This window comes from Herpailurus yagouaroundi, unplaced genomic scaffold (genome assembly GCF_014898765.1).
Source record: "Herpailurus yagouaroundi ecotype Mexico unplaced genomic scaffold, PumYag 139, whole genome shotgun sequence".
NCBI classification, from domain to species: Eukaryota; Metazoa; Chordata; class Mammalia; order Carnivora; family Felidae; genus Herpailurus; species Herpailurus yagouaroundi.
Genome location: NW_024412394.1, coordinates 27,002,393 through 27,014,994, shown reverse-complemented (window position 1 = coordinate 27,014,994; position 12,602 = coordinate 27,002,393). Strand labels below are relative to the sequence as shown.

The following is a 12,602-nucleotide window of genomic DNA, read 5'->3' as shown; positions in this document are numbered from 1 at the left end:
AAGGCACACACCAGTCTGACTGTGGCCCCAGCGGTGGGCTGGGGGCAGACATCAGGTAGGACTGCGGCCCCGCCCACCAACTCCAGTTATACACCACAGCACAGAGGAAGTGCCCTGCAGGTCCTCACCACTCCAGGGACTATCCAAAATGACCAAGTGGAAGAATTCCCCTCAGAAGAATCTCCAGGAAATAACAACAGCTAATGAACTGATCAAAAAGGATTTAAATAATATAACAGAAAGTGAATTTAGAATAATAGTCATAAAATTAATCGCTGGGCTTGAAAACAGTATAGAGGACAGCAGAGAATCTCTTGCTACAGAGATCAAGGGACTAAGGAACAGTCACGAGGAGCTGAAAAGCGCTTTAAACGAAATGCAAAACAAAATGGAAACGACGACAGCTCGGATTGAAGAGGCAGAGGAGAGAATAGGTGAACTAGAAGATAAAGTTATGGAAAAAGAGGAAGCTGAGAAAAAGAGAGATAAAAAAAATCCAGGAGTATGAGGGGAAAATTAGAGAACTAAGTGATACACTAAAAAGAAATAATATACGCATAATTGGTATCCCAGAGGAGGAAGAGAGAGGGAAAGATGCTGAAGGGGTACTTGAAGAAATTATAGCTGAGAACTTCCCTGAAGTGGGGAAGGAAAAAGGCATTGAAATCCAAGAGGCACAGAGAACTCCCTTCAGACGTAACTTGAATCGATCTTCTGCATGACATATCATAGTGAAACTGGCAAAATACAAGGATAAAGAGAAAATTCTGAAAGCAGCAAGGGATAAACGTGCCCTCACATATAAAGGGAGACCTATAAGACTCATGACTGATCTCTCTTTTGAAACTTGGCAGGCCAGAAAGAATTGGCACGAGATCTCCAGTGTGCTAAACAGAAAAAATATGCAGCCAAGAATCCTTTATCCAGCAAGTCTGTCATTTAGAATAGAAGGAGAGATAAAGGTCTTCCCAAACAAACAAAAACTGAAGGAATTTGTCACCACTAAACCAGCCCTCCAAGAGATTCTGAGGGGGACCCTGTGAGACAAAGTACCAGAGACATCACTACAAGCATAAAACATACAGACATCACAATGACTCTAAACCCATATCTTTCTATAATAACACTGAATGTAAATGGATTAAATGCGCCAACCAAAAGACATAGGGTATCAGAATGGATAAAAAAACAAGACCCATCTATTTGCTGTCTACAAGAGACTCATTTTAGACCTGAGGACACCTTCAGATTGAGAGTGAGGGGATGGAGAACTATTTATCATGCTACTGGAAGCCAAAAGAAAGCTGGAGTAGCCATACTTATATCAGACAAACTAGACTTTAAATTAAAGGCTGTCACAAGAGATGAAGAAGGACATTATATAATAGTGACAGGGTCTATCCATCAGGAAGAGCTAACAATTATAAATGTCTATGCGCCGAATACCGGAGCGCCCAAATATATAAAACAATTACTCATTAACACAAGCAACCTTATTGATAAGAATGTGGTAATTGCAGGAGACTTTAACACCCCACTTACAGAAATGGATAGATCATCTAGACACACGGTCAATAAAGAAACAAGGGCCCTGAATGAGACATTGGATCAGATGGACTTGACAGATATATTTAGAACTCTGCATCCCAAAGCAACAGAATATACTTTCTTCTCGAGTGCACATGGAACATTCTCCAAGATAGATCATATACTGGGTCACAAAACAGCCCTTCATAAGTATACAAGAATTGAAATCATACCATGCGTACTCTCGGACCACAGTGCTATGAAGCTAGAAATCAACCACAGAAAAAAGTCTGGAAAACCTCCAAAAGCATGGAGGTTAAAGAACACCCTACTAACGAATGAGTGGGTCAACCAGGCAATTAGAGAAGAAATTAAAAAATATATGGAAACAAACGAAAATGAAAATACAACAATCCAAACGCTTTGGGACGCAGCGAAGGCAGTCCTGAGAGGAAAATACATTGCAATCCAGACCTATCTCAAGAAACAAGAAAAATCCCAAATACAAAATCTAACAGCACACCTAAAGGAACTAGAAGCAGAACAGCAAAGGCAGCCTAAACCCAGCAGAAGAAGAGAAATAATAAAGATCAGAGCAGAAATAAACAATATAGAATCTAAAAAACTGTAGAGCAGATCAACGAAACCAAGAGTTGGTGTTTTGAAGAAATAAACAAAATTGACAAACCTCTAGCCAGGCTTCTCAAAAAGAAAAGGGAGATGACCCAAATAGATAAAATCATGAATGAAAATGGAATGATTACAACCAATCCCTCAGAGATACAAACAATTATCAGGGAATATTATGAAAAATTATATGCCAACAAATTGGACAACCTGGAAGAAATGGACAAATTCCTGAACACCCACACTCTTCCAAAACTCAATCAGGAGGAAATAGAAAGCTTGAACAGACCCATCACCAGCGAAGAAATTGAATTGGTTATCAAAAATCTCCCAACAAATAAGAGTCCAGGACCAGATGGCTTCCCAGGGGAGTTCTACCAGACGTTTAAAGCAGAGATAATACCTATCCTTCTCAAGCTATTCCAAACACTTGTATTTGGAAAACTGATAGCCTCATGCAAAATAATAACTGGACTTCTGTCTTACACCATCACAGAAACAATTCAAAATGGGTTAAAGATTTGAATGTAAGACCTAAAACCTTAAAACTCCTAGAAGACATAGCTGGTAAATCCCTTGATATTTGATCTTAGCAATCATTTTTTTTTTTTTTTGGAGTTGACACCCAAAGCAAATGAAACAAAAGCAAAAATAAACAAGTGGGACTACATAAAACTGAAAAAGCTTCTGCACAGCAAAGGAAACCATTAACAAAATTAACAACTACCTATGGAGTGGGAGAAAATATTCACAAACAACATATATAATAAGGGATTAGTATCCAAAATATATAGAGGATTCATACAACTTAATAGCAAAACAAAGCAAACAAACAAAAACCCCAAATAATCCAATTTAAAAAATGAGCAAAAGACTTGAAGAGACATTTCTGCAATGATGCTGTACAAATGGACAGTAGATATATGAAAAGGTGCTCAACATCACTAATCAGGGAAATGTCAATCAAAACTGCAATGAGATAATTGTCCCAACCTATTAGGTCTATTAGCAAAAACATAGGAGATAACAGATATTGGCAAGGATGTGGAAAAAAGGGAACCCTTTATGCTGCTGATAGCTATGTAAACTGGTAGAGTCACTATGGAAAACACTATGGAGGTTCCTCAAGAAATTAAAAATATAACCATCATATGATCTGGTAATCACACTTCTGGGTAAATAGATGAAGGAAATTAAACCATCACCTTGTAAAGATATCTGTAGTTCCATGTTTACTGCAGCATTATTCACAATAATCAAGGTATGGAAACAAACTGTGTTCATCAATAGATGATTGGATAAAGAAAATGTGGTGTCTGTATATACAATGAAATATTATTCAGTCTTAAAAGGAAGGAAATTCTACCATTCCCAACAACATTGATAAACTTGGAGGACAGTATGCTAAGGCAAATAAGCCAAACTAAAAGACCAATACTACATGGGTTCACTTGTTAAAAAATCTAAAAAAAAAAAATTTTTTTAAAGGCTGGGCTTACAGAGACAGAGAATAGAATAATTGGTTACCAGAGGGTAGGGCATAGGAGAAATAGAAAATGCTGGGAAATCATTTTCAATTATAAGTTCAACAGATTATAGTGATCAAATATATAACATGGTGACTATATTAATAGCTCTACTCTACAATTAAAATTTGCTAAGAGAGTAGAACTTCAGTGTTCTCACTCCCTCTACTCTCAATAAGAAGAAAGGTGTATATGTGCAGTGATAGGTGTGTGTATTAACTCAGTGGTGGGAATCATTTCACGATGTGTATGTATATGAAATCATTATGCTGTACACTTTAAATATAGTGCAGGGTATTTTTTGGTCAGTTATACCTTAATAAGTCTGAAAAAGTAATATACGTATTAAAACAATTTGGGGGGGGAACAATTATGAATGGAATAAAAGCAGATATTAAAGATGCCGTGTTTTGTAGATGTAAGTCCATTGCGAATTGGCTGTTCTAAGTGTGTGTTCAAACCCAGGATTCCTTTGAGAGTTAATAAAGGCACTATTAACCACCCTAAGACAGCAGAATTAATCTAGGGCTGTTCCAGGCAAACTGGCATGTATACTAAGGGTCAGTGAATTCCTGATATTATATACATAGGAAATTTGTTTTAGCATCATTATTTGGGTGTGTAGGGGGGTAGGTATTCACTGCCATGGTACATGTTGCAGCAAAGTTTAATAAAGTTTTTATTTTTTCTGAAAAATCAATAATGGGACATTTCTGGTGATAAAAGACGAAAACCATTTATTACCAAAAACATATTTCAGTTTCTAGAGGAATGGAATATCAGATAAGCTTGCATATTGATTTCTTAAAAATATTTAAATAAAATAATTTTAATAAAATGTTTAGTCTTATCACTAATAATCAAATTTGATTCTTTATTTCTTAATTTAGAACTGTACATCAACCCCTTCTATAAATGAAGACTTCTGTCAGAAATCAGTCGATGACTTTACTTGCATTTGCCCGATTGGATACATTCGTGCATATTGTGAAATACATATTGATGGTTGTGCTGAGCCTGAACTGAATTTGGTCCTCTGTCTTAATGGAAGTATTTGTGTTGATGGACCTGGACACATGTTTTACTGCAGGTCAGTATTTATTTACCCACAATTAACTAAATATATATTTAGGAAAGCATATAAACATCATAAGAGTGATGCACGCTGAAATATAAATACTAAGTTTTTGAGTACGTTTTCATCTTAAAAAAATGAAATCACAAATTTAAATCAACAATTCTAAGGAAGCATTTACTTTCATATTTTTCAAAATACTATATATTCATATAAATTTCATGTTGGACTTCTAAAGTTTATTTAAAAAATAGTTTACCTTTTCTATTTCATTCTGATTTTTGAGAGCTTGATATTAAGATAAAATCTGTGAACAACTGTATTTCTTCTAAATATCTTAAATTTTGGGAAGGTTGAATATGTTTATTTTGGTGCATAGTTATTTAATAATAAAGTGTATCTATTATTTTTATATTTTATCAGTTATTTAAAAAAATATTAATATATTCTGCATTATGTTTATTATTGACACCACCATATTTTCTTTGTTCAATATCTACAGTGTGTTTTGGCCCTTTTATTTATTTTGATCTCTGCTGTATTATCTTATTTAGGGCATATCTCTAATGATGTACACATAGGTGATTGTTTTACATAAACCCAAGATTATTATTGTTTCATTTAACATATACATACAGTGTTCAGTTATTATTATGACACTGTTATTCTTTATTACATATGACCTAACATGCCATTTTTATTTATAGTGTGGTTGTGTGTGCTGTCTCTGTTGTGTATCGTATTTTTAGCACGAATTTTGCTTATTTTACTCTGGTAGTTTGATAAAGTACAGAAAGTAAAGATGTTTCCAATATAATTGTAATTTTGTAAAATATCATTATAAAAATGATCACTTGAGCACTGTAAGGATCCTCTGATTGAACCTAATCAGTGCCTGGATGAAGTCAACAACAGTAAGTTCGACGTTTACTTCCAATTAATACAATGTTATAAATGAAGTTTCGAGCCATGGAAACTCATTCTGTTCAATAAAAAAAAAAATAGAAATAAGTGAACCTAAAACTAAAATGTATATTTTTATAACCTTGCTAATTCAAGCACTATACAAGCTATGCTACAAATGTTCCGTTTAGGAGATGTTATCCATGGGCTAGTTAGGCTGACCTTTCTTAAAGCATGAAGTCAGTGGAATCTAGACTGAAGAGGCCTGCTTCTTTTCCTAGCTTATCTCCCAGGGACATAGGCAGCCATTACAGCTACAAGGTTATTCAAATTACATTTTTTTTAAAGTAGACTCCACTTAAAAAACACAGGGCTTGAACTCAAGACGCTGAGATCAAAACTTGAGCTGAGATCAAGAGGGATGCTTAATGACTGAGCCACCCATGCACCCCCAAATTGCATTTAAATAAGACTTGTCTGTCTTCAAACTTCCCTGCTGATTCAGCATTCCTGTAAGCTCTTGAAAGTCTGTGAATGGTAATTAAATGCCTTGGGAATTTCAGTTTCTAGGGGATTTGCACAGTGACTGTGAGTAGCCATAGATGTTGGTGCCAAGTTAGCACAATGATCAAGCCATTTATTTAAAAAGAAAACTCATGGGAGAGACTGTTTTGCAAATCGAATCATAGATTTGTTTGTGAGTTAAGGATTAATCTGTGATATAGTTAAACCATAATAAAATAATCATCTTTATTTAAAAAATTGTATCAAGCCTACTGTTAGATCCCATTTTTTTTTCCATTCTTCAAGTTAAATCAAAAAAGCATACTCTTAGAAATGTGGTAAAATTTTTGTCATTGTCTTTGTTATGTTCATTTTCCTTCAGTGTTTACACAAATCAGTGTTAATATTTGTGTTCTCATTGATGGTTTATTAGTTAATCAGCTTTCTAAATTTTGTTTGATTTTAAATGGGGAAAAAGTCAAAGCCTATAAATGTCCACCTTCATGACACTTATCCTGAAGTCTTCTTTTTGATGTCATTTTGTTAGTAAAAGATTTCAGCCTTTAATGATCTATAGAATATTCTATACTATTGCTTTCCTAATGATTTTGAGAAAACTAATTTTCTTCTGATTAAAAACTTATCCTATATGACAAACTCGGAAATTTGGAAATGAAAACCTAAGATATTTTGTTGTGTTCTTAGCTTAACATATGAATTAGAACTTGGAGAAGTACAAATTTTTAGACCTTATTATTGTTTGAGGATTATGTAGTTAGTGTTGTTATTTTGCTTTCATTTCCATCATTGTAGAAAATAAACAAGAGAATGGCCTATTCTCATGAACATTATATTTTATGAAAGCAATTGATTCACTCACTTCATAAAAGCTGATACATGATTTTTAATTTCTTAATTAAAAACGATGTATAAAATACTTACCCAGTGACTGGCACGTAGATACTTTATCATTTAATTCCCTTCCCTTTTATCTTTGACATTGAAGCATTTAACCAGAATATGTGATGTTACATATTTTTCTTATTTATTTCTTCATGTCTGGAAGATTTTATTATTCTGTTATTATTCTTTTCGGCATTAATACTGGTTCATTCATTCTGCATTCTTCTTTGGGTACTAATAATGCTTACATACTGCAATCACAACCTTTAAACTCTGTCAGGCATTTTATTCTTTTTTCTATTTTTATTTCTTTTTAAAAATTCCCTCTAAATTTGTCTACTTCTCAACCATTTTTATCTGGTTTTATGAAATTTTTCCTTAGGATAATATTATTTATTTTCTTTTACATTTCAATGGATATGCACTTTTTAACTAGCTGTTTTCTTCCATTGTAAATGCAATGCCCACTTAGCAAACCATAGTATTATTTTCTGTTTTCAAAGTAATTTATTTGAAGAGTTCATTTTCCTCAAAGTTTTTATAACTTGCCTCATTTTTTGTTAGAATTCTTTAAATTGACTTGAAGTCTCAGTTACTAACATTTTTATGTTTATTGATTTTTATTGCTGTTACCCAGATGTCTCCTATGACCACTTTTATATCCCACCTCTATGGGCCAGACTCTTCTTTATTTCTGTGTCTATAAGACTGTTTTAAATGATAGGACTTACCACTTAAGGAGTGGAGTAGCAGCATGTACTGAGGCATGCCTGAGAAAGCCTATTTTAACTACATGTGTTATTGTGGCTTACCTCCAGGGTAAAATTGCTTGGCATGTGTGGGCCCATTTAAATATCTCCACTTCACTCTCTAGACATTGAATGTTGGGTTTCTCTAGATCTGAGATGTGTCAGATTTGTAGTTGGGTCATTGCTGATACTTCTCATGAAGACATCTGATTAGTTTAGATTATTTTATAACTACAACAATGAAACACATTAAGAATAGCCACTATTGGGGCACCTGGATGGCTCAGTAGGTAAAAGCATGCAACTTTTGATCTCAGGGTTGTACATTTGAGCCCTACATTGGGTATGGAGATGATTTAAATAAATAAAAAACTTAAAGGAAAAAAAAATAGCCAATACTCATGTTTTAATCTTCCTGATAGTTGCTAAATTTTGAAAGGCATAGATAGAATCTTTAAATGTAAAATAAAATGAAGGAAAAAAGAAAGGATGTACAAAAGTCTGACCTTTTAGAATGTGATTCTGGAAGATGGTAAAATGAATAAGCCAGTGATATGTAGCTAGTTTCCTCATTACAATGGACACATACATAGGTAATATTGCTTTGAATATTGACAATTTAAATCAGTTAACCATTTCAAGCAAAATAAGCTAGGATTAGTTTTGGATAAATAACAACTGGGCTGTTAGGTGCCGGGGAATATTATGTTGAAGTAATTCAATCATACGTTAAAGACAATTTTATAATCATACTTCAGATCATTTCTAGAGAAGTGATAGGACATTCCAAATACCTAAATTTATTTTTAGCAATATATGTGTTAAACAACTCAAACTCTAAGTGAGGTCATTTATATTTCCCAATGAAGACATATTAAGTTAATAATTATGAATGTTTAAAATATTAAAAATGGTTAATAATTGATAAGATTTTCAAAATCTTTGCCATTATTTGTTACTTTAAAAGAAATGAAAATAACCTTTTGTGCAGAAAATATAATAATTTATTTTTGCATTTCTAGTCCAAACTTAAATGGTATTTCTTATTAACACATTGAATTTTAGGGATAAAGAAGATTATAGAGATTATCTCTGGTGGTCTAGTTAGTATGTAGAGGAAAATGCAAACGCATGGGAGTTTTGCAGTCAGTTCCTGCAAAGTCATGATAGGTGGGAAAGTCAATTCAAGAACACAATGAGTTTCTTTTTTAATTGTCATTAGAGTACTAATACAAAAAAAATATATATACATATGGTAAAAAAAGAAAAAAATCTTACGTAGTCAGATACCATGACTGTTGTGTAGGTAGAGTTAAACATCTCTTTTGTGCTTTATATTCTGGTGCAAAGTTTAAAGACATTAATGACTTTGTTCAGTTTAATAATGGCTGCTTTCAGAAGTCCATAAGTATTATTAACCATGTGTAACAGTTTAATAGCATTTTAATGTGTGCAAGTTTTATTAAACCATAAAAACTATGTTGAAATTACACTAAAATCCAAATTAGAATCACACGGCAGAGGGCTGTAGAAATAAGGAAAAACACTATACATAACTTTTTCTCTGGCACTATGTAGATTATAAAGAATATAGCAATTAATTTATAAAACAAAGCACTGAGGCATAAAAGATACTTGTTTTTTGTTTTTAATATGTGAAATCCTGTTCCACATAATTTTTCCCTTGGTGTTCTCTACTTTTGGCATTGCAGCATCTCTTTCCATCTGCCACAACTTTTTAGCTGGAAATGTCCCCTCAGTCTGATAGTTCCTCCAAATTCAGCTCTTCTTGGTCATTGCCTCCATATTCTTGAAGTACTTTAGGCCCTTACATTTCTCATTCACCTAAGTTTCATTACATGTTCTGCCATAAACCAAGTGTAATTAGTTCATACTACTATACGTATTACGTTAAAAGAGAAGTGAAACATATTTGGTTACTCACATTGGTATTTTTCCTTTTAAAAAATATTCAAGGGGCACCTGGGTTACTCAGTCAGTTGAGCATCCAGCTTCAGCTCAGGTCATGATCTCATGGCTCGTGAGTTCGAGTCCCATGTCAGGCTCTCTGCTGACAGCTCATAGTCTGCAGCCCACTTTGGATTCTATGTCTCCCTCTCTTCTCTCTCTGCCCTTCCCTGCTCACACTGCCTCTCTCTCTCTCAAAAATAAATAAATGTTTAAAATTTTTTGAAAATATTCAGAAACATCAATAAAAATAATAAATTGTTAATTATAAAATCTCAGCAACCAAAACATATTGGTACATCAAACATTGGAGATAAGCTTTCCTGAGTCCCCTAGTATCATAAGTAAGGAAAGATAGATTCTAGTTCTTTCTATATTTGGATAGAAAAATCAGAGATGGTAGGTAACTAATGAAGTATACAGAGTGTAAGGGTATTGATCTACAATAACTCATTTTCAACAACCATTAATATCTTTGCTGCAAGTTAATTCATTTTATAACTTGGAATAAAATATCTGTATTTAACAACCACACCTTGGTGGCTTTCTATTTATGTTTTCAGAAATATCAGATGGGCTTTTAAATACTCTAACAACTTTTTATTTTGTTTACACTTTCCAAAAATAAACATTTTACCATGAATCCAAAGTTAAATTAATAATGAAAAAAATCAATTTATAAGAAAAATAAGGGGTGCCTCGGTGCCTTAGTTGGTTGAGTGTCCAACTTTGGCTCAGATCATGATCTCATGGCCCCTGAGTTCAAGCCTCACATCAAGTTCTGTGCTGACAGCTCAGAGCCTGGAGCCTGCTTCGTATTCTCCCTCTCTCTCTGCCTCTCCTCTGCTCATGCTATCTCTAAAATGAATAAGTGTTAAAAAAAAGAAAAGAAAAAGAAATTGCGTTATATTGCCTTATAAAGTATTACAAGTGGTAGAATAATAAGCAGGACTCATTTTCCTTAATAGGTCTACTATATCAACACTATAGTTGCTATTTTAGCACATTGCTTCAGAAGATACTCAAATTTAAATTGTGAACCTATTTTGATTGTTATATGTAAAATGCTATTTTTACCAATTATAAAATTTTAATTTTAAAATATATATTTCATTAATCAAATTAGTATGCATTTTGCTATATTCAAATGTAGGATTGTATTTCCTTATTTTAAAATTTATTTTTTAATAATGAGGACTCCTTTTGATGACTCTGAGCCATCAGAACTCGTATAATTAATCGTTAAATATTTTCCTATGTTTATACTTTTTAAAACCCATCACAGGAATTTTTCAATATTTTGGGGTGCTTTTTAAATTACACATTTTGCAATTTGTTCTCCAAATCAAGTGATATACTAAGTTTTTTAAAATTTAATTTATAAATTTTTAGTGCATTTCTTTTTATTGAATTGTAATTAATATTCAGTGTTATATTGGTTTCAGGTATACAATATAATGATTTAACAATTCTATACATTACTCAGTGCTCATCAGAGTAAGTGGTGTACCTTGGTGGCTCAGTCAGTTAAGCATCCTACACTTGATTTCAGCTCTAATCACAATTTCATGATTTGTGAGATTGAGCCCTGTGTCAAGCTCCAAGGTGACAGTATGGAGCCTGATAGGGTTCTCTCTCTCTCTCTCTCTCTCTCTCTGTTTCTCTCTGTCCCTTCCCTGCTTACATGCTCGCTCTCTCTCTCTCTCTCTCTCTCTCACTCTAAATAAATAAATAAATAATTTTTAAGAATAAAAAAGTGTGGGGAGGATTTACTTCCATCACACTTTCCTTAAAAAAAAAAAAGGTGTCTTCTTTTTTGTTTTGTTTTTATTTGAATTCCAGTTAGTTAACATACAGTGTAATATTAGTTTCAGGTGTAGAATAGAGTGATTCAACATTTCCATACAACACTTGGTGCTGATCACAAGTGCATTCCTTAATCTCCATCACTTATTTAACCCATCAACCCACCCACCTCCCCTCTGGTAAACATCAGTTTTTTTTCTCTATCTTTAAGGGTCTGTTTCTTGGTTTGCCTTTCTGTCTCAATTTTTTTTTTTTCTCTTTGCCCATTTGTTTTGTTTCTTTGACATTTGTCTTTCTCTGACTTATTTTTCTTAGCATAATACACTCTAATAATACACTCTAGTTCCACTCTAGTTCCATCCATGTTACTATAATTGGCAAGATTTCATTCTTTTTTGTTGCCAAGTAATATTCCTGTGTGTGTGTGTGTGTGTGTGTGTGTGTGTGTGTGTGTGTGTGTGTATCACATCTTCTTTATATATTCATCAGCCAGTGGACACTTGGGCTGTTCCAAGAATTCAGTTAAGTCATAGGATACAAAATCGATGTCCAGAAATCTGTAGCATTTCTATACATCAGTAATTAAGGGAAGAAATTGAAATTAAGGAATCAATCCCATTTACAGTTACACCAAAACAATAAATGTACTCTTAATTCCTTTTATCTATTTCACACACACACACACACACACACACACACACACACACCCCTACCTACCCTCTGGCAACTATCAGTTTGTTCTCCATATTTAAGAGTCTGGATTTGTTGGTTTGTTTGTGAACTTTTTTTGTTTGGTTGGTTGGTTGGTTGGTTTCTTTTTTATTAATTTTTTTTGTTTCTTAAATTCCACATATGAATGAAATCCTGTGGTATTTGTCTTTTTCTAACTTACTTCACTTAGTGTTATATCCTCTAGGTATATCCATGTTATGCAAATGACAAGATCTCGTTGTATATTCCATCATGTACACACACACACACACACACACACACACACACACACACACACACACA

At 33.4% G+C, this 12,602-nt stretch overlaps 1 protein-coding gene across 1 annotated transcript in view; it reads left to right on the top strand.

Annotated features, from left to right (window-relative positions):
• Positions 1-12,602, top strand: part of LOC121030036 (protein eyes shut homolog) — a 482,117-nt gene that overhangs the window by 315,558 nt on the left and 153,957 nt on the right. Inside the window, exon 11 of the mRNA XM_040474598.1 lies at positions 4,571-4,774. Coding sequence (XP_040330532.1) covers positions 4,571-4,774 — 204 coding nt within the window. The remainder of the gene's footprint in view (positions 1-4,570; positions 4,775-12,602) is intronic.